Here is a 21,040-nt window from a genome sequence, read left to right as displayed (position 1 = left end):
CTGGTGGGCGTGCAGTGTGGGAGTCGGACAAGATTTGGGTGCGGCTGTTTGTTTGTAAAGGGGAGTAAACTTTCCTACCAGAGGGGTGATTTTGAAAGCGGAAGCGGCGAAGCGGGTATTGGCGCTAGCAGCTTGGCTCGAGCGCTCTACCCAAGCAACCACCACGACGCGTCGCGACTGTCGCAGTGATATGCCCCCGCCACCCTGCAGCTGTTTGTCACACCTGCACGCCCGTATTGCGAGACCACTACGACAGACAAAGGCCTAGTCTCAGCCACTTCGCCTCTCCTGCAATTGCTTCTCCTTTGACGGCCTTGCAGTCCACGCTAACCGCTTTCGGCCATCTCCAGCTGCAATGCCGCTGCAGCTGCCCAACGGCTTCACGGCTATCAAAGATGCCACCGAGGCGAAGTCCACGGTCAGTCTAATCGGCGTGCTGGTCAGTCTTGATCTTCCCAAAACAACGCGAAGACAGGACATGGCCCTAAACTTCACTATTCAAGATGACTTCACGTCTGGTGAGGTTGGAGGTGAATCAAGCATCACCTGCCGATTGTTCAGACCAACCGAAGACAAGTTTCCCAAGACCGTTGGCGATGTCGTCATACTCCGAAGGTGGCAGCTGCAAGAGTACCAGTTTCGCATGGACGCCATTGGTTCTAGGACCTGCCATATCGTCGTCTTCCCAAGCCACAGGATTCCCGTTCCGGGGCTGAGCGAGGCGTTTCAGGCCGGCAGTCAAAAGCTGCCTCACGAAAGGACTGGGGGCCCTCCCCCGACGATTCCAGAGCAGATGGCTGTTATACATCTAAAGCATGCATCCAAGGGCGCAGCACCACAAGTGAAGCAGCATGCGGCCATTAGTGCTTCCAAAGCCAAGACAGCAAGGAAGAAGTCCTTAATCAAGGATCTGCAACTCGATACCTTCTACGATGTCTGTGCACAGGTTGTCGACTTCTACTATACTCAGTTAGGTGACCGAGTCGACTTGAAAGTGACCGACTATACTCCGAATGAACAAATGCTCTACTACCCAGATCCAGACTCGGAAAAAGATTTCCCGGTCAGAGAAAGGCGCTGGAGTGGTCCATTTGGTCACATGGTCCTCAACATCACCGTGTATGGAGCAAATGCGGCTTGGATACAGGAAAACCTTGGCCAGGGTGACTTCGTCTTTGTAAGAAACATGCGAGCCAAGCTGGCTACAAATGGCAAGTTGGAGGGTGCTTTACATGAAGACAAAATGAACGACTCAAAAGTCGATATCATGCTCCTGAAGGACGAGGGCGAGATCGAAGCAATCAACAAACGGCAAGAAGAGTACGAAAAGAAACGCGAGACCAAAACAGCTTTCCATTCGTTGCAGAATGAACCGAAGCAGCCTTCTGCCAAATCTGCCAAAGCGAAAAAAGAGGCCAAAAAGCTGAAGCAACAAGCAGACAAGCTGGCCGAGGTAGAAGAGCTCGAGCGAGCAGCACGTGAATGGGAAAAAGGTCGTGGCGGTATTAACACAAACGGTAAGATTGCCCCGGCCTCCTTCTATTATATACTGACCCTCCTTAGTCACCGCCGCTTTTCCTCATATGAAACTATCCACAATCTCCGAAATCATACACAACCCTCACCGGACGGTGACGACAACAGAAAAGTACACCACCTTTGAACTTCCATTCATCAACTGCAGACATCGATCTCGCGTGCGGATAGTAGATGTTTATCCTCCTGAAATCAAGCTCTTCGCGCATAGTACAAGAGACAGGAAGTGGAACAAGCATCCTAAGCGCCAGAGCTCGAATGGTGCCCATGCGAACGAGAAGTGGGAATGGGGATTCGTTCTCCTACTCGAAGATGCCAACGTCCCTCGCGATACAGTGGCCGAGAAACTGCGCGTGGTCGTCAACAATGAAGCTGCGCAGTTTCTGCTAAAAATGAACGCTGTTGAGTGAGCAAGCCTGTTCCTTCACGATTACTACCTTACTAATACTTTCGCAGTCTCACGAATCAGCCCAAGGTTCTCAAGAAACTCGAGGAGAAGCTCTTCATCTTGTGGGGTAACCTAATGGAGCTCAAGACCGAGCTGCGAGATCGAGGAAACGATCTGCCGCTACCGCCGGGAGACAACCGCCTACAGAACAAGCCCTTTGACGCTTGCATTGAAGAGTATGGCTGCGAGGTACCCCCGACAAAAGACCAGCATCAATTTGGCTATCAACGCATGTATAGGCTCGCGCAGACGGCGATTGTGGAATAAGCCCTTTCTTTACGACAATTTGGTTGACCTGCATACCTCGTATGCCTCTCATTTTATTTGATACCCTCTGTGTAATTGTACTCGGTCTCTCTTTTGGCAAGGCGTAAGGGATGCGCAAGGGCTGGATATCCACGTGGCGATTACAAAGAATGACCGAGACGGGAACCTGGCAGGCGAGACACGTCCACTTTCCTCGGTCTTCCGCAACGTGCGATAATCGATATGGAAAGAGGGAAAGCTTGACTTTCAAAATTTGGACCTGGCCTTCATCTGCGCTCTTTTCCGAATGTCGCTAGGATCATGGCTCACTGCAGATGCAGCCAGGGTATACATGGAATTGTACGTAACCGGCCAACGGACCAATCAGCCCCATCTTTCTCCACGTGTTAGAGCGTACAGTCGCTCCTACCCTTCGACAGACCGACCTCGTTGCGTGTGCTGATCTTGGAGGGCCTAGCATCGCATTCGTCAGATTGCGTGATCAAACGTGCTTGTAGCGAAAGGTCACCCATCAGTCACCGCGCCTTCATAGAGCCGAGCTCGGCCTCCTACTACTGCCTATTCGAATCCGCGACACAACTACATCCGTCTTGTATTCCACCAATTAATGTCAAATTGTAGGCTGTTATCGCTACAGTACTCACCAAGACCGATGCTGTGTAAGAGCTAGGAGTAGTACGCAGTGGAAGATACTTCGTGCAACATCTCGGTACCGGACATCTACATACAACAGATCCCCCAAATAGTGCCCACAAGTGCAATTTACATTATGGCTCTGGAGGTCACTTCGATGATGACACAGACTCCTGGCGCCAACATCGCTGTCACAACTCCCTTGTCACCACACGAGGTTCCCATGAAGCTACTAGCGATACCGCCCATTCTGGACGCCACGAAAATCCATGGCCTCCTCGACCCAAGATCCATATCCACCGATTTCGATAAACTGCGTTTCGAGGCCGCGGCACACGAACAACTCATCCTTCGCGACGAGCAGTCCAACAAGACCGCCGTCCGAGCTGCACAGCCATCCTCCACTCTCCTGATCTCCTCCCCGTACAACATCCCAGGCCACTACCTCGATCTTTCCTCTCCGCACCTGACCACATCTTCCAGGCTCCTCGCACTAGCTCTTACAGTCCTGAAACCAGCAGCACCCACCTACGCAACCGCTTCCTACACCCAGGCCCTGAACTTCGACTCTGTCCTGATCGCTCTACGCGATCTGATCGCAAAGGAAAACTTCACCTGGAGAGAAACGAGTTTCTACGTTGTGGTCTTCCGCTCACAGCTCAAAGAAGGAATCGACGAGGAGTATCTGTATCGACTCGACGAAGAATCTCATCGGGAGGCGTGTGAGAGTGGGGGGCTCTTGAAGTATTGGTTCGGCAAGGCAGATGGGGAGAGGAGAAATCTTGCTACTTGTATGTTGTTGTTCCCTTTCTTCCAATACCTAAAGTGAAGTGGTTTAGGACGGGCTCCGCTGACATTGGTGGTAGGCTTCTGGCACAGTAGGGAAGATGCGTACAAAGGAGGGCTGGGGCCGTGGCATAGAAAGGCGAGGGCTGCTGGACGCGAGCTGTATGAGAGCATTGTGTTTAGTACGTACAGGTTCACAGTGGCGGATGGAACAGAGGAGTATAAGTTTGAGGAGTGGGTCAAGTGAGGTGGGGGTGGATATGGGCAAGATTTGTCAAAACGTTAAAATATGCAAGAAGGAGAAGAAAGGTAGGACCTGAGAGGTTGACGAAGGCAGTATCAATAGCAGGGAGGGTGTATACAATATGATAGAGAAAGTGTAGGTGGGTGTAGCTGGAAGAAACCGTGTAGCGGTGGTGGAAAAGTACAGCATTCAATTGCCCAAAATGATCTATACCATGCCCTACTGTACAGCGCATCGTCCGCATGCAAAGCTTGAATTACATAGAATAGTTCCGATCCATCTCGTCGTTCGTGGAGGATAGTTGGCTTATGGTCGGATAATGCGGAGGCCGTCTTTCGGGGGTGATGCTGCGCGCTTGAAGGACTGTTCCTCTGTCAGTATTCGGTCTCTTGTGCCAGTTCCAAGACTAATTGTATCTTACGTTGTCGCACTCTTCCCAGGCCCTTCCGGCACCGAAACCGAGACCGGTGAATGCGGGCCATGCGCGGCGCTTGAAGAGAAGTACGGAGAAGACGACGCCGAATGACAGGCCGAGGCCTGAGCGGATGAGCATTGAAGAGAGGCAGCGGTCCCACTGGGATTATGTTAGCGTGACTGTCCGATAGGGTTCCAACATTCTTGTCTCGGCGTATGATCGAACGGAAGTTGGCAGTAGTCGCGTGAGGCGGACCAAGACTGCCATTGTTCGACTACCCCGCTTCTGGCATATTTTGATGCCTCTTTCAAGATGTGCAGATGTTTGTGCCATGCCTCAGAGGCCTCTTTCCCGGGGATTGTACCTTTTCGTTGAGGAGAGCTTCGCTCATGGGACGTGTGGTGCGCGAGATGGGAGCGACGGGCTGCGAGGTGTTGTCGGCCATGGCGGGTGTGTTTTCGAGTGCAATTGGGCGGTTCAAGGGCGCACTCGGTGTGCTGGGGGTGATGGGCAGCGGTTCGACGTGGTGTTGATGGGCGCTGGGCGGAGCTCCAAGCGGAACTTTGACGTCGCCGGCACTTGGCAGGGACGACTAGGATGGCTTGGTCCGTGCCCAAACTTTTTCCGCATACCAGGCCTTTGCGATCTGCTCCAGTTCTTGCAATCACAACGGGGAACGAGGTGACAAGATGGCGCCGATTAAGCCAGTAGGAGTTCTTCATACTCCTGGGTATATACATAGCTGATAACATAACAGGCCTCCAAGAACGACCCTGCGTCGACCCGACCGCGGCTGCAGGCCATCAACCAAGACTTCTCCGACCTCGACGAGCAGATCCGCCAAGCTGCGCATATCATAGGCCTTCCCGAAGACTGGAGTACCATACGGGATCACGACACAAGATCAGAGATCATACGACGACTCGTGCGCGCAAGAGCGGAATGGGTTCTGCGCTGGATCCTCGACAAGCTGAAAGACGAGACGGAAACCGGGCGGACAGCGCGAACAAATGCCAGCGCGTGGCAGCTTCTGGAATGGATGATACATGTTTTGCCTGTTTCAAGAAGCGCACCGCATCTACGCGATGCCGCCTTTCCCAGTATCTTGGAGAGAACCCTTGTTGAGAACTTCAACACAGACGCAGTCCTACAGTCGACGGCCACTTCAAAAGACGTTCACATGAAAGATGACTCCGAGTCGAGCGCGACCGTCCGCGAAGGAACCAAACCATCCAAGAAGCGCAAACGAGGAACAGCTGAGGCATCATCGGCAGCATCGACAGCAGCCGGCCCTGTAAACCTGGACCGTCTTTTCGGCGTGGTCAGGACTGTGGTCAACTCTATCGCTCGCTTAGCCGGAAGCGACCAAAGCGACGACACTACCCAGGCTGAGCTGATGAAGATGGTTTTGAGGACGGACAGCGCAGAAGCCTCGCGCATCCTAAGGTTCTGGCTTACTGCTGTCCGGATATTGTGCGCGACTCCTTCTTCCACTTCCGAGGACACTACTTTGGACGAATACCTGAACCTGTCGCTTGCGCTTGAGATGTGGGACCTGCGAACCGCTGAGGTCAAAGACGAGACTGGGGCATCCGCCGAGGAGTTCAACACCGAGTGCCTTGTGCCTATCTTGACATTGCTGGAACTTCTCAAAAAGATGCGTAGCGATGGTACAAGACGCTCTCAGAGAACCCTTGATCGCGCAATCGCAGCGCTCGACAAGCTTCTGGCGAGACACCTGCTCGCACCTTCAAGAGCAGCTTTCTTTGCAGATGTCAGTGTCGCTACAGGCTCTAACGATGTTGGTCCGAACGCCCGAGATACCACAGTCCTTGCAAGTAACCTGGAACCGCTCCGCGCAAAGCTCCTCCAGGCTGCGCAGATTGAAGATGGTGGCGACGCGCTACCTACCGAGCTCGCATCTCTTTTCAACACAGTCCCTCATGTGCTCGATCTAGCAATCCGCGCCTCTCCATCACGGACGCCCAGGAGCAGAGCCATGGAGAAGCCTTGGATACAGGCTGTCTTTTCAGCGCTTGCTGAGTGTGCTGGGTGCTCGCTAACTACACCTCCCAAGTTCATCACACGGCCGACGGCCGTTACTGCGCTTAGCGGTGCTATTCACGTTCTGCAAGCGCATGAAGTAAGCCTTTCTGCAGACCTTGTCAAAAAGATCTTCTGGTATCATTGCGGTGTAAAGTACCCCGAACGTCAGGAGAAGCAGGTGCATTGGTCCCTCATCGCATCTCTTATTCAGCTCGACTCATCAGTCTTTGTGGAGTCAAAGTTGGGAGCCAAAGTCATGAAAGAGCGTCAGACTGACCTGACTGAGTTCTTGTTCGAGACGATAACGGCTTCAGAGCTAGAGGGTGCAGGCTTTACCGACAAACAGATGGCCATTAGCTCTAAAGAAAAGCGACACTCCGCATCCAACAACGAGGCTAGTACTCCCTTAGGACGCGCTGAAATTCTGGAGAGGATCATCAACCCACTGATGCTGGCGTTTGTGCGCCACCGGAATCTACTCGGCTTCATCCGGAGATGGGATGAGCAGTTGGTCAAGAGCTACAGGCATGGCAAGCGCAATTCTCTCAAGGACGGACAGGAAATCATTTGGGAAGATCGCGCCCTGCACAGTGCTCTAGCGGAGTCTCTCGAACCATCCTTGACCCAGAACCAGATAACAACACTGATTCAGGAGCATGCGGAGCGCCTGGCGCAGCTTGCTGTGGCAATCGAGACCTCCGCCGAAGAGAACGTCAAGGTTAGGAAACTCGCCGCTTACAAGAATTCAGCAAGCAGTGCTGTCCTGCTGCCGGCTCTTCTCCAATCAATCCAGTCCGAGAACACGATCGAAGCACTTAAATCTGAGCTTCATGCTTTGTTCCTCACATACAAGACATGGGTTCAGGAACTCAATTACAGCCGTTACATCAAGGCCCACCTCTCCTGGTTCACACTGTGCCAGCTACTAGAGAAGTTGTGGCCCATCGAGCTTCACGCATCATCCCCGCTGCAACATGAGCTACTCTACCCGCTGCTCGAACAAGCTCTGAAAGTCAAGTCAGCAGGGCGCCGAGACGCCGGCGAAGGCGCAGATGCATCTGCAAGAGCTGCTGCAACATTGTTCTGGCTTAATACTTGTGATCGTCTTCAGACCCTGTCCGGTTCGGAGGAGATTATTCGCAGTGGTTTAGGCAAGGCGATCAGCTCACTAACTTCCGACCAGCTAGAACCCGACGCACAGCAGAAGATGATCCAGGTTTTCTGTGCATACTCTATCAGTCTCCTCGAGCACGCAGATAAGGATACATGCCGCCAATCTTTGCATGCCTTACTATCGAAGCTACCTCAATTCGATGGCGTTACCAGGGATCTTATCTGTCAATCACTTTCTCAGTCCATCCTCGAGCATGGAAACTCCGTCATACAAGACGCATATTGTGCAGCTCTTGTGGAGGCTCTCGGGCAGGGAGCCGGAAACAAAATGCCTGCTGTGGTCGGCGAAGCGATACTTCATATTCAACCTTCGGCTTTGTCACGCGAGCAAAGACAATCCATACTGGACCGCACGACCGAACTCCTTGACCTCGGACAGAGCGACACAGTAGTACCGTTAAGTGTCATGGCACATCTCCAACATGTTCCAAATGCAAAGGCCAAAGTTTCTACCGACGCAGACGTCATATTCGACGTCGCGGAACAGCTGCATCGCCAAAATCTCGAAACAGATGCAGCATTGCAGCTACTGCGAGAGCTCGTCCAAAGAACCCTTGGCCACATCATTCCGAACCAGACTCAAGCCCAAAACAAAGAGTTCTTCATCGCCTACGCAGGACGGCTGCTATCCATTGCAAAAGCCACCAACAATTGCACGCTAGCAAGGCTCTCGGTCTTGCGAGCGACGTCGATTTCCCAGAAGCAAAACTCATTGCTTCACATCGAGCGCTATGTCGACCTGCTCAAGCAATGTCTTGGTAGTGAGGATATTGCACTGCTTCAAGGCTCGTTGGACGCTTTCAATGAGCTGTCCATAGACGCCTTGAAAGAAGTGAAACAGCTTGGCCGCGTGCAGGCATGGCTTCGCACATGGCTCAAGGACGCCGTTGACCTCGAGCAATATATCGATCCATCGGTTCTCATCCCGAGCGAAGTTGTAGACTACTTCGCACGAATCTACACACTGATCGCCAAATATGAGCTCTACCCAGACGTCAAGTGGCTGATCAGTCTGGCGCTTACCGTCCTCAGAAATAGCTCCATTCGCGTACAGGATAACGTGTATACAACACTGCGCAATACGCTCGGCCCGCTTGCCTTCCACGAGAAGCTAGACTTGGTCACAACACTGACTGTTGATCAAAAGCAGCCAAACCTTGCCGCGTCCTACCGCATCCTCGACGATCTTATCAAGACCTTGGACGACCAGCTGGAATCCAACGCCGAGCTCAAGCAGAGGCAGCTTGCACTTCTACCTCGGATATGCGTTCTGCTTGCCGAGAGTCCCGACTATGATTCTTTCAACGCTCTGCTCGGTTGCATTGACACAATTCTGAACGATAAACCCTCGCTTGCTTCACAGCACAGTATCGAATGCGTCTTCAGCGTCCTCGTAAAGCTCACATCCCGAAGCAGCCCCGTACTGTCATCTCAGTATGCTCCTGAGATCTTCTCAAGGCTCTGTCATACAAGTCGCCTTAGCCTACTCGTACACCGTGGTCGCCTAGGCGGACGCTTCCACCTCCTCTTACCACTTTTGCAGGGGCTGCTGTTCTGCCTCTTCATTCCGAATGCTAGTCGCAGTGGCGCTCTGCCTTCGTGGCTACGTACCGTCACAGCGACGGAGCCAGTGCGTCTCACACCCACAAATGCAGCGCAATTCACGCGTCTCCTCTCGACTCTGTGCAACCCACCGCAATCTTCCATCACAAAGGCACACCAGCATCATCAGTCACGTAACTCCAAGGATCTCAATGACCCCGTCAAGGCAGCACGCGACAAGGCTAGCAAATTCCTGTACCCTCTCCTCGCATCGTTCTGCCGCTTCCAGCTCAACGGACGATTAGATCAGGAGGTGAGAGAGAAGTTAATGCCAGGCATCTGGGAAGTTATCGGCACGGCGAGCTTGCACAGGGACGGGCTAGACGCTATGTTCGCCGGTCTAGGCAGGAGTGAGAGAGACGTTTGGAAGGGGCTTTGGGAGCAGTGGGAGGGTGTACATGGGAGGAGGCAGATCGTTGGTCACGGAGACTAGGATAATATGTATTGTGAGAGCGCAGCAAGGATTGTTTGTGACTATTGCAAACGCTCCGCCTATTGTTCGTTACATCCAGTTCGCGATTTCGTCTCTCACATCCGTGCCAAGAGTTCCACCTTCACTTCGCTCTCATTGCCGTGCTATTGTCGTCGCAGTATTCTCATCTAGCTATTGTCATCGCAAATACAATAGACCAGCATTGCAGTACGGCCCTGGGCTTTCTTATATCAAGTAGTTCTGGCCTCTCCCACTTTCTCCCAGCAACCTCTACTCCCATCTCCTCTTACCACTACCATTTTCAAGCCACTTCTCCATACAATCTCCAAATCTTTTCTCACAACAGCCACCATGACTTCTACCATTACCGAGCAAGCCACTTCTGGAAGCGCTGGCGCTTCTCCTCCAATTCCCGGCATCTGCACCTGCAACACCCCAAACACCTACCTCACACCCATAATTGGGTGCGTCAACCGCCGGTGCCGCCCCCGGTACTACCATCTCAGCTGTGTAGGGCTGGAAGATCGCCCTGCGCATTGGTCTTGTCCGTCCTGCGCGCCTCCCTCCAACAAGCGCAAGTCAGATGACTCTGACGACGACATGCCGCGCAAGAGGCGCAAGATGGCTGAGCTCGTAGCCTTTGCCGCCGACGTTCCCCTTGCTGTTGTCGAGCAGCTATTCGCTGAGGAGCCTGGCGCCGACATTGACGCAGAGGGTGAGGAGATTGAGGACGGTGGTGACGATGTAGTCGCCGGGCTTCCTGCTGTTGGTGCCAGTGGAGACGCACCAATCCTGGTTGCCGACGACGAGGGTGGTTCCGCGTCTGCTTCTGGGGACGGTTTCGAGGATGGCGGCGACGATGAGCCGGAGTCGGAGTCAAGCCACTACTGCATCCGAGGATGTCGGCGCGAGACTGGTGGGATGGTGGGGTGTGATGGGGAGGATTGCACGGGCGAGTGGTTCCACTTCGCGTGCATTGGGATGACGGCGAAGACAGTTCCGGAGGGAGAGTGGTTTTGCGATGATTGTGCTGGGGAGTGAGAGACCTGGTTGGTTTGCATCACGGGAAAGTCACAAGTTGTTTTGCGGGTTGTTATCATTAGCTAGTTATGTCTACAGCGCAAGCAGTCAAAACACCATCAGCCCGCACAGTCAAAATCCAATTCTCTTGTTAACGCCAGACTCCGCGCTAAGTCCAGCGAATTTCCAAAGCACAAGAAAGTCAGATGCACCCCTACTACTCACTCTAGTGGTCTGGGTAGATAGTATAGGTCTTCATAGGCACATCCGTAGGACCAGTGTACATGTAGTTCTCGTCAATCGTGATGGTGAGCATTGGCTCAGCCGTGACAGCAGGGCCCAGGCTGCGCTTGTCAGCGTAGGTAGGTGTCTCAGCGTCATCAACGGTGATGGTCGTGGTCTCTGCGGGTAGGGTGTTGGGGATAGTGGTAGTTACGGTCACTACGCCAGACGTGTTGATGATGGTCGTGGTCGTAGTGTCAACGTATGTAGGTTCTCCTTCCACAGTGACGGTGACGTATTCGGCAGGCGCAGTGTACGGCTCGGCGCGCTTGTCGTAGTAGGATGTGACGGTTGTGTAGATGACAGACTGGAACGGGGAGGGCGTTGCGCCTGCGCTCTGGGACCTGGTCCGAGTAACAGTTGTAGTACCAGCATATGCAGTGGGGTTTGCCGAACGGGTAACAGTGACCGTACCAACGTGGGACGCAGGGTTTGCCGACCGAGTGACAGTGACAACACCAGCCGGGGTTCCAGCAGCCACAGACTTGGACTTTGCAGAACGAGTGTGTGTGACAGTAGTAGTCATGTTGATTGTTCGATCACCATTGTCAATAGTAGTGGCGATGTCTCTCCGTGAGATATCACTCCTTGAGACAAGCCTGGTGAAGGTCGTGTGCATGTGGTGGGTAGTGGTGACAGTCACGGTGACTTCCTTGACAGCGATCTTGTTGTATGCTGCGTACACTGATTAGTTTTGAGCTGGTACGTAGATGTATAGGAGAAGAACGTACCATTGGAGCTACGCATAGCCGTTTTGAAGGCCTCACCGTTGGCATCGGCGGGGCCAATGTGCTGACCGAAGTTTGTGCAAGAAGATGCGTCCTCCGGCAGGGAGTAGAGGGCACATTGGGCGACGGCAATGGGATTAGGGTTGGGGCAAGCAGGTCCGGGAATCTGGGACGGACTGCGCTGGATGTAGATGTTGACTACATAGAGGAAGATGATTAGCTTTGCTGTATGATAATATCATGCCAAAGGGTACAACTTACAGGAGTCGCAGCCTTCATGGTTGTTGCAGAGTTCGGCGCAAGCCTCCGGGTCGTATGAGTCCAGTTGAACGTACAGCATGTACCTGTTGGACGAGAAGGCACAGTTTGCATTTTTCATGGTGGCAGTGTAGCCGGCAGGGATCGGGGCCGTCAAGGCCAACTCGTCGTACTTCTCGTCATCTGTGAAAGCTGAGAGAGCGTTGGAGGATGGCTCCGGGGCAGTGCTGTCACCGAGAGGCGCACAGAGAGGTTCGGAACGGGGGGCAGGTGTGGCAAAGATGGCGGATGCGGCAGAGGTGACGAAAGGAGGGACGACAGCGGCGAAGACCGCACCGGAGAAGAAGAAGAAGAAGATGGTGATGATAGAAGAGGACTTCGTCATCTTGTATGTTGCTTGACCCTTAGGTCAGAGTGAAGGATGAGAAAAGGTTGTCAGAGAAGAAACTCTGAATCTTGACGATGTAAAGATGTTGGTTGTTGCTATGTTGGAATGGGGAAGTCGCCTTCTTATACTGACGGATGAGCTCTCAAATCAAGTAGGAAGCGTTGATGATTGCATGAAGGGGACATGGTGCCAGAGACTACGTCTTGATCATGATGAGATATATTCGATGTATTGAGCCCAGAATGAGGGTTCGCATTACATGGTCATACTTTACCCCGCTGGATACATCCATTGAGATGCTCTGAAGCTCCGTTGTCCACCGCATTCTTCTCTCGACATTCGGAACGGGTGCTTCGCATGGTTTACCATTGTCATCACGGGCGATGATCGACGCCCGTAACGGGCTAGATCGGAGCATACGACATGGGTATACGGGCAAGAATGCGCGATTGAACCCTTTAACTCTGTTGAGAAGGGCCTCGCGATTTCATGAATGGCGCGGATGATCGAATAACACGCGATTATCGAAGAGCTGTATGAAGAAGGGTCTATGTGTGTTGAGGCGTACGCGTCCAGAGCTGCCGGCTGTCCGGCGTCGGAGGGCGCTAGCGTGCCGAATGGGCAGGAGCCGCCCTTCCACGTGAGGGACCCTTTCACACACAGGCACGCTTTCTGGATCGTTATCCCATAGGATTCCTTGCACTCCCTTAGCTGGAAGGGACTGTGTACCCCGCTTTCCAACGAGACAACCTTAGCTCAGCTCAGCTCAGCTCACTTGGTGTAAGGCCGCAACCAACAGCATCCACAATCATCGCTCCTACATCATTCTGGCCTGCCTTGTAGCTGTGATGGTCACCATGATGCCTGCGCTAAATCTACCTCCCGAATCCAAGGTTCCGCCACGTCTAGGCTCTGATCCCTTGCCGCAAGATGGACAATTCCGCGTCCCTACTCTGCGACCTTGGGACCGCGGGTCTCACCACCCCACCTACACCATGGACCTTGCCATCCGGTCCATGAACATCAGTACCCTAGCCGATCTTCATGGTCTAACTGTTATCCCGCAAATATACCAAATGCTCTTCCATCGTACCCGCGAATTTGCCGCGACCGTGCACAAGCTGGTGGACGTCGCGCCAGCATCGTGGGCAGAGGCGGCATGTTTACTGGTAGATTGGGGTGTTAATGTTCTGCGACACAACGACGTTGGACTGGAGCGGTTCCTACACAGTCAACGCGAGAGTCTGTATTGGATTCTGGATGATGCGCTGTTGACGATTTGTGTGGATCAGTGGGATCCACCATCCTCGCATTCTACCCAACCGCGCACATCTTCATCATCAACCCCCAAACTCATTGCTTGGGACAAAGCTACGGCACCGGTAACGCTAGCGTTGTCAAGGGCCAGTGATCTACTCCCCATATGGGCCGCGCAAGATCTGCAAGATTGGGAGAGGTGGGGATTTGCCCGCTCGTACACTGTGGCTCAGCACATGACCGCTGGCTGGTTCCGTCGATCCACAAAGTTCCTGCACGAAAGCAGCAGGATATACGAGATTTGGAGGACTATGAGGCGATGGGGCGTTGGCCAGCTTCCTACTGAGCTGGCGACTGTCATTATGGAAGATGTAGCAAAGTCTGAGAAGCTTCCGATGGGTGACTTGCGGTTGCATTATTTCCCCAAGGGCAAGTCGAGAGCGCAGCTGGTATAAGCGAGTATTACGATTGTTCTACTTAGATCGTGTTCTACATCGGTGCGCCTCCTTCCAGCCCTCCATCCTCGGTGCCTTGGGCTTTTGCTGAAGCCAAGATAGCCAGCACATCCTCCTTCCCGCCGATACCTTCCATCGCTCCGAACACGTCAGTCATGGTGCGCTCCGCTACTTTCTCAATGTCCTCTTGCTCTGTAACACCCACTTCATTCAGCGTACTCGGCAACCCAAGGCTTCTCACAAAGCTGGCCACCGCATCCGCAAGGCTCGGCTCGTCGCTTTCAAGGACCTTGTTCCAGATTCCCAGCACGCGTTGCTGTACCTCTCTCTGCTTCTCCGACTTCGAGGCATTGTACCGTAGAACAGGGGCGAGCATGACACAAGACGTGACGCCGTGCACAACGTCGCATACGCTTGCCAGCTGATGTCCAATGGCGTGCGAAAGTCCCATCGGAATGCTCCACAGGATGAGACCCATCATCGCGTTCCTGGACCCTATCTGACAATTTCCGATTCCATCGAGCAGCTCGGATCGGATGCTGTCACTTTCGCCGGTTTTGTAGTTTCTCAGCCCTTTCAGTAGGACTGCAAGCGCATCTTCCATATAGTGGAAAACTTCTCTGGTGCACTCATCCCATCCCATCCCATGGTACCGCGATGACCCGTCAACGACGAGCCACTCACGACTCCCGCAACACACACGAGATACACGATGACTGAATCCGCCCATTAAATATGGAAGGGATGAGAAAGAGGTCTCTGGTGCACTCATCGTTGAGCATCTGTTGATGACACAGTGTCAATACAGTCTTTACCTAGCGAAACTCCAAGGGTAGTACATACCGTTTCGACGCAATTATCTATCGCGCGCATCCCGCTCGACACCCACAACTTCCGAGGCGATGTGGACGCTACTTCAGGATCCAGAAGGATGAGGTCTGGTGCTGCACGCTCACTTGCGAAATGCTGCTTCTTTTTTGTTTTGGGGTTCGTTGCAGATGAGTTGTTGTTCCACTCGCTTGCGGATAGACTCGTCGGTACGAGGATGAGTTTTGTCGTTGGGTCCTTCAGATCAACTGCACTTCCCTTCTCTTGGTCTACCAAGGATTCCATGGCCTCTACCGTGAGGTAATCTGGAGCGAGATTCGCAAGCATCAAGCGAGCGATCTTGCTTGCATCCGAGTAGCTGCTACTTCCTATACTGATCAGACAGTCCGCGTTCTTTTCGTGGAATAGTCTTGCGATCTCCAGTACGTCTTCGTATGGAGAGTGATCACCCACCCCCGACTTTGTCCCTACAACAAACGAGCCCAATTTTTCTTTCAGCATCTCGACGATATCCGTGTTCTCATGAAGCGCCTTCGAGTGCACTATGAGAATGCGCTGGCAGCTCCAAGTACCAATCGCATCAACGATATCGTCTAGGTAGTTGGAGTTGAGTATGGCATTGTGACCCCTCCGAGCGGGGACTGGGAGTTGTTGAATCGTTCGCCTTTTGCAACAATAATCGCTGTAGTCGGACATGTTGTTAAAAATGATGAGAACGCCGTTTCTTCTGTTGTATCAAGCAGTTCAAGCAGTGAATAGATGTCGTTCGAACTGAAAGCCCTTGAGGCGTCGCACGTTCTTCCCTGACAAGCGTCTTACCTCATACCTGCTCAACCCCGCCGTCATAATGTGCAACCCCACTTGTTACTACGATGCTCACGAAGCATGTATACTGCATTGGATGCAGATTGCGTGCTTCAATGCCTCTATCTTTCTGGATTGGTCGGTGGCCTTCAATCGAGATTCATTGCTTGCTAGGCCTGCGGCGTATTGCTCCGCCAATGGTACCCAGGTGGACTGACCTTCCGGTATGAGGAGACTCGCTTTCAGGAACCATTTGCAGAGCAAATGAGAAATACCTTTAAGCTGTATACGGAGCGAAACAGCGAATGCTCATGGTACCTGGGGTTGCTCGTACTCGCAGGACCCCGTTGTGGTGGTCATAGCTCCATCCGGCGATGAAGGTTCGCGACAGGGGGTGCCGCTGTCGGGATCGCAAATCCATCGGTGGAGGGGCGTATCGCATCGCATTGGCATCATTGAGATCAAGCAAGTTGCGAGCGGCACAACCTTGATAGATGCTCTGACAGAGGTCACCACAGAGCGTTGGTGATAATGTCCTGGTTGGGGATCAGAGGTGTCGAGGAGGGAAGCCGCGACCACGACACGCTAAGGCGAGGTGGGTTTTACGCGCATCAGTTGCAACGCCACGTCGGTCTCGACAATGAACATGAACAGTCTTTATATCCTTCTTCATAAGATCCTCAAATCTTGCATCATCAGCGCGAGACGTACATGTCGAACCGGGCTCCGCGGATCGGGCTTGTACAGCTCGCGCGATTTGAAATCCCTCCAGTCGTCGCAAGTCGCGAGTCGGAAACAACATTACGCTCTGCTTTTCTAGTCTCACCAACCTCTTATTGACCTACAGCATTGGATATCGAGTCATATGTGAGTAGCACAAATCTAGCATCACATGTTTGTCGCTGCTGTAAGTCCTCTAGAAGGCACTAATGAGGCGAAGAGCCCTTTTGAGCAGGTTATGATGTACACACATCTGTACTACGACTATAAGATGTTTCTGGCCCCTCGCGTCGCCAAACAGGCAACCTAGAACACAAAGCTCATCAAGCCCGGCTCACGAGCTCTGGAGTCTTTGTGCGTCTGAGATAGTTGCTCATTGCCGCTGACAATCGTGCTCCAAGAGGGCCGCATTCCCAACGAACTCCACGATCATCTCTATTCGTCACTAACTTTCATAACCAGTTTCGGATTGCTTGCAGTATACTTCGTCTGAAGTATTGCTCCATTCTGCTCCCAGAATGATGAGGTAGCAGGTTATCGTTAATGAATCTCCAGGAAGGCGCGATCGTGTTATCCCAGAAGTGCCGTGTCCAATCAGCCGGATATCATCGAACAAGCCACCGACAGCTTGCATTTCTCCTCAAATACACGGTATACACTCGAAGTAAGGTACCCGTCGCGCCGCTTCTCCATGCTAAGTCGCAGGCCGCACGCCCTGACATGCCGCTGCGACACGGCCAACAAACCAAGGAAGCAGGCACACCTCATCTCGCCAAAACGTCTAATTGCCCTTTCTTCTACATCTACGCGTCACCTCCATTCTAGTCACCGCGGAGCGACAGTATTGACTCCTAGCGCGCGGCGTTGTCATACTTCGCTTAGCACCCCGCATCCATCGAGTCTTGACATCACGCTCGACGACCCGCCATCTCGGACCAAGACGACCATCTCTGCCAGTCTCTCCACATGCTGATGTCAGGCACGGTCCTGCAATGCACCCCAGACAGCGCTAATGCGGACCGGGCGAATTTCCGAACGTTCGCTGGCCTGTAAAAGGCTTGTTTGCAAGGTTTCGCTGCAGACTCCGCTGCGTTTCAAGCTTTCGCCAATCTCATGACCGGCAATAGCTGCGTATTGCCGCGAGGCAAGCGACGAGCAGCTAACGGCACGATTTATCCGTTGGCACAGCACAGATGGGGCTTGTTGGATGCATCGAGGCGGCTGGAATGCGCACGCGAGGGCATGATGGCTCTGTTGTTGCGGCGGAGGAATGAGCCGTGTTAGCTCGGCTGGAGGCGTCCATGAGATGGGTGTTGTTGGTGGAGGAAGCGAAGGATATGACAGTTACTGATGTCACCTTGGTGACAAGCTCAGGGGCGTCTATTGGGAGGAGGGCTAACGTATTGTTTGCATGCCTGACGAGGCGTGTGTTGATCATTGAATTGGTATAAGAGACGAAAGGGTAGTCTCTGTCACCTGCAGTCAAGCACCTGCATCTTCAACACCTTCGCTCCTCAGACACCAATCGCCAAACTACAAGATGCTGTCCAAGTCTTTCTCCCTTCTCGCCTTTGGCGCTCTGGCATACGCCCAGGAGCAGGTCCAAGAGGGTGCTCCTGCACCTGTCGTCCTCGCAACCGCAAAGTCTGGTGTCATTCCCGCCACTCCAACCGCCACTCCATTCACTGGCGTCGACACAATCCAGGGAGCCATCGTCTCTCCCCTTCCGCCTGCGCCTGGCTACCTCCCAGGTGAGACTGGTGGTCTCGAGGGTACTGCAACCGCGTCTTCCAACCAGCCCTCAGCCACCTACCGCGCCACCATGCCAGAGGTGCAATACAACCCCTTCGTGGGCAGCACCATCTCCGGTTCCATCCAAGCTGTGGGTGGTGCAGGTGGTGTCAACTTCACCGTCGACCTGACCAACCTACCCGACCAAGCGCAATTCGGCCCATTCGCCTGGCACATCCACGCCATGCCCGTCCCCTCCGACGGAAACTGCACAGCAACTATGGGCCACTTGGACCCTACAAACCGTGGCGAGCTCGTCATGTGCGACTCCGCGCAGCCTGAGACGTGCCAGGTTGGTGACTTGGCTGGAAAGCACGGCGGCAAGATCATGACGGAAGGAAGTTTCACTACTAGCTTTGTCGACCCGTACCTCAGTGTTGAGCAGGGCAGTGCTGGATTCTTCGGTGGATTGGCGTTTGTCTTGCACACTGGCAACACTACGAGGATTACTTGCGCGAACTTTGAGATGGTCGGTGGCAACGGTACTTCTCCCAATGGCACCATGGCCATGCCCAGCCCCACTAGCAGCGACCCAGCTGAGTACACTGGTGCTGCTACCAAGCTTGGTGGAGGTGCTGCTGCTCTTGCGGCCGGTGTCTTTGCCGCGATGATGCTGTAGATAGTGGTACTATTTGATTGTTCAGTCATAGAACTATACCAATAATGTAATACATGTCCCACACAAATGAATGCGTAGTATCGAGACATGGATCCTGTTATGAACGGGGTTAGAGAGCATTGCGCCACGTTGTACAAGAAAGAACTTAGTCAGACAATCGACGGAATTGTATAGTGATCCATATCCGTAAGTATTTCCATTAGGCAATAGCCTCCCCAGTAACGCCGGCATCTGTCTTGTTGCCCCATGCTGGGTGTATAGTACTTTTGCACTCTTTGTTGCAACTGTAGCGCTCACATACCCAGTATCTGGGACCACTCCCCAGTCTCCTACCACATTCCAAGACTGCGCACGTCTTCCACTCTCCTCCATCGCTTTTCAATCCCTTCTTCAGCAACCTCACCGCGCTTTCTGCCTTTCGCATGGCAAGTTCTTCACTGTCCACCTGACTGCAAGTACGACAGAGTCGCGTAGTAGTCTGAGATAGCCTCATCTCCGTGTAGTACGCGTGTCTGTTAAAAAATCCCCAAAACGCTCTTTGTTGTCGAATAGAAAGGCGCTTTACACAGTCGCAGGTCGGGTTTCCCTTCGCTCGACTTCTACGATTGCGAGAATTGCGAACGATGTGTGTATGGTAGCACGATGCGCAGTATAGGACGCAATCCTCGAGATGATGAAGTGCAGGCGCATGTGGCATATAAGAAAACTCTTCACACCCTTCACATATCTGATTCGTGCAGCCCCAGCAGGTGTTCTTCTCGCCAGGGCCGCACGTGTAGCGCCTGAAGATACCAAGTCGGCTTGAGACATCGTTCGAAGGTAGGACTGATTCGCGGACTGATTTTGAGACTGATGATAGGCTGGCGATATCGGTGTAGTGCAGATCTTTGGCGACCATGATCAACATGTCGTAGACAGCCAGAAATCGTGAAAGCTCGTTTTGAGTACCACCGCTACCCTGACATGGTAGAACAGTATCACCACTGTTACTCGCGTGCTTTATGCGCTCTGTCAACATCATTTCGATCTTTTGCTCCGCCCCTATCGTAGCCTTCGTGACGTACCGACGGGCTGATCGCACCGGGGCTTTGAAGTCCATCGGTAGGTAACGGAAGAACAAGATCGGGGTGTAGATCAGAACACCATACACCAAGAGCGCTGGCCACTTGAACATGCAAGCGAAGCAACCCCTGTGCATTTTGAGGATTTCTTTTACCATGTCGAGAATGGACTCGCCGTTCTTTCTCAACTCTAAAATACCAACGGGGAACGCAAGGATACCTATGAACGACACGAGGGCGTACAAAAAGCTGTGGTAGTCAGCAAGGCCCATCTATCCACGAATATACGGCTTACGTTAGCGCAACACCATATTGTGCCTCCTCCACGAATTCCAAGCACATGGCAGTCGAAGTCGCCGTTGTCCCGTTGAGTCTTCCGGCAGCAGCGAAAAAGCTCTCATTCGTGCCAATGGGTCGCTGCAATTCGAGGCCCGCTTTGTCGTGACAAGCTTTTGGATTAAGAGGTATGTATCCAACCTGGTAGTTTGTAGCCGTCGCCAGAAAGACGGTAATCGTAGTGTCGACAATCGTGAAAGGTAAGTTCAGTGGAGGGAAGCATACCAGCGCAGGCCACCAACAGGCCAAGTTCCAGATCCATAAGATAAAGCCCCATTTGTCCGCAAGCCTTTCGCCAGCTAGCATGGACGTGCCGTAGATACCGTCGTGAAGTTCGGGATTGATCCTGATCAACTCGTGGTGGTCGGACGCGGCGACCCAGTAAATTATCGCGGGTGAGAACAGGGCGAAACGAATAACAGCAATGAGCGCGGTCGCGTTTGTCCAAAAGTGAGAGTGTACTGCCATAATGGGGAAACGATAAGTTGATGTCAAGGTTGGCTTGGTGGGTGTAATTGCGGATCCGTAGCCGGAAGTTCACCACAATTCAATCATTGAAGCCATCGCGAGTTATAAAGGTAGCAGATGGTGCCTGGCGCACAAGGCTGAGCGGCTGAGTCTTTGACAGACCTCGGGACGCAAGCCACCACGGCAGTTTCTTCCAGAGGTGTGCATGAAACTGTGGGAAAGAGGTTTGGCGTCGGAGGCTTGTACTGCGAAGCTCTGAATTTCGCGAAGAAGCAGCTGCGGTCAGCCATAATGGCATAGTCGGAAGGCTGCCAAGGTCCGGTGAACAGCAACACCATGACGGGCAAGGCTGTGATTCGGTCATTTGCACGCATGCTCGTATTCGTCACCCCTTGCGAGCGACATCGCAACAGCCTTACTCTCATTCAGATGTGCGAGGCAT

General features: G+C 53.1%; 9 protein-coding genes across 9 annotated transcripts; 6 read left to right on the top strand and 3 right to left on the bottom strand.

Moving 5' to 3' along the window:
* Positions 1-355: 355 nt before the first annotated feature.
* Positions 356-2,251, top strand: J4E78_003466 (uncharacterized protein; the record flags this gene model as incomplete). Its single annotated transcript, XM_049364106.1, has 3 exons — positions 356-1,517; positions 1,564-1,942; positions 1,993-2,251. 3 exons carry the CDS (start codon positions 356-358, stop codon positions 2,249-2,251), a joined length of 1,800 nt encoding a protein of 599 aa, XP_049224771.1.
* Positions 2,252-3,020: 769 nt separating this feature from the next.
* On the top strand, positions 3,021-3,713 carry J4E78_003465 (uncharacterized protein; the record flags this gene model as incomplete). The annotated part of the gene is made up of 1 exon (XM_049364105.1): positions 3,021-3,713. The coding sequence occupies one exon, from the start codon at positions 3,021-3,023 to the stop codon at positions 3,711-3,713; it is 693 nt and encodes a 230-aa protein (XP_049224770.1).
* Positions 3,714-4,220: 507 nt separating this feature from the next.
* Positions 4,221-4,774, bottom strand: MIC10 (Mitochondrial inner membrane organizing system component; the record flags this gene model as incomplete). The annotated part of the gene is made up of 3 exons (XM_049364104.1): positions 4,221-4,277; positions 4,336-4,488; positions 4,694-4,774. The coding sequence occupies 3 exons, from the start codon at positions 4,772-4,774 to the stop codon at positions 4,221-4,223; spliced, it is 291 nt and encodes a 96-aa protein (XP_049224769.1).
* Positions 4,775-5,018: 244 nt separating this feature from the next.
* J4E78_003463 (uncharacterized protein) lies at positions 5,019-9,583 on the top strand (the record flags this gene model as incomplete). Its single annotated transcript, XM_049364103.1, has 2 exons — positions 5,019-5,036; positions 5,087-9,583. The coding sequence occupies 2 exons, from the start codon at positions 5,019-5,021 to the stop codon at positions 9,581-9,583; spliced, it is 4,515 nt and encodes a 1,504-aa protein (XP_049224768.1).
* A 351-nt stretch (positions 9,584-9,934) lies between these two features.
* Positions 9,935-10,624, top strand: J4E78_003462 (uncharacterized protein; the record flags this gene model as incomplete). Its single annotated transcript, XM_049364102.1, has 1 exon — positions 9,935-10,624. One exon carries the CDS (start codon positions 9,935-9,937, stop codon positions 10,622-10,624), a length of 690 nt encoding a protein of 229 aa, XP_049224767.1.
* A 205-nt stretch (positions 10,625-10,829) lies between these two features.
* J4E78_003461 (uncharacterized protein) lies at positions 10,830-12,256 on the bottom strand (the record flags this gene model as incomplete). The annotated part of the gene is made up of 3 exons (XM_049364101.1): positions 10,830-11,560; positions 11,617-11,811; positions 11,875-12,256. 3 exons carry the CDS (start codon positions 12,254-12,256, stop codon positions 10,830-10,832), a joined length of 1,308 nt encoding a protein of 435 aa, XP_049224766.1.
* A 998-nt stretch (positions 12,257-13,254) lies between these two features.
* On the top strand, positions 13,255-13,971 carry J4E78_003460 (uncharacterized protein; the record flags this gene model as incomplete). Its single annotated transcript, XM_049364100.1, has 1 exon — positions 13,255-13,971. The coding sequence occupies one exon, from the start codon at positions 13,255-13,257 to the stop codon at positions 13,969-13,971; it is 717 nt and encodes a 238-aa protein (XP_049224765.1).
* Positions 13,972-14,005: 34 nt separating this feature from the next.
* Positions 14,006-15,495, bottom strand: J4E78_003459 (uncharacterized protein; the record flags this gene model as incomplete). Its single annotated transcript, XM_049364099.1, has 2 exons — positions 14,006-14,599; positions 14,815-15,495. The coding sequence occupies 2 exons, from the start codon at positions 15,493-15,495 to the stop codon at positions 14,006-14,008; spliced, it is 1,275 nt and encodes a 424-aa protein (XP_049224764.1).
* Positions 15,496-17,863: 2,368 nt separating this feature from the next.
* Positions 17,864-18,733, top strand: J4E78_003458 (uncharacterized protein; the record flags this gene model as incomplete). Its single annotated transcript, XM_049364098.1, has 1 exon — positions 17,864-18,733. The coding sequence occupies one exon, from the start codon at positions 17,864-17,866 to the stop codon at positions 18,731-18,733; it is 870 nt and encodes a 289-aa protein (XP_049224763.1).
* Positions 18,734-21,040: the final 2,307 nt, after the last annotated feature.

The sequence above is a fragment of the Alternaria triticimaculans genome (genome assembly GCF_023758025.1).
Source record: "Alternaria triticimaculans strain BMP 0046 chromosome Unknown scaffold_3, whole genome shotgun sequence".
Lineage (NCBI taxonomy): Eukaryota > Fungi > Ascomycota > Dothideomycetes > Pleosporales > Pleosporaceae > Alternaria > Alternaria triticimaculans.
This window is presented reverse-complemented; position numbering and strand designations above follow the sequence as displayed.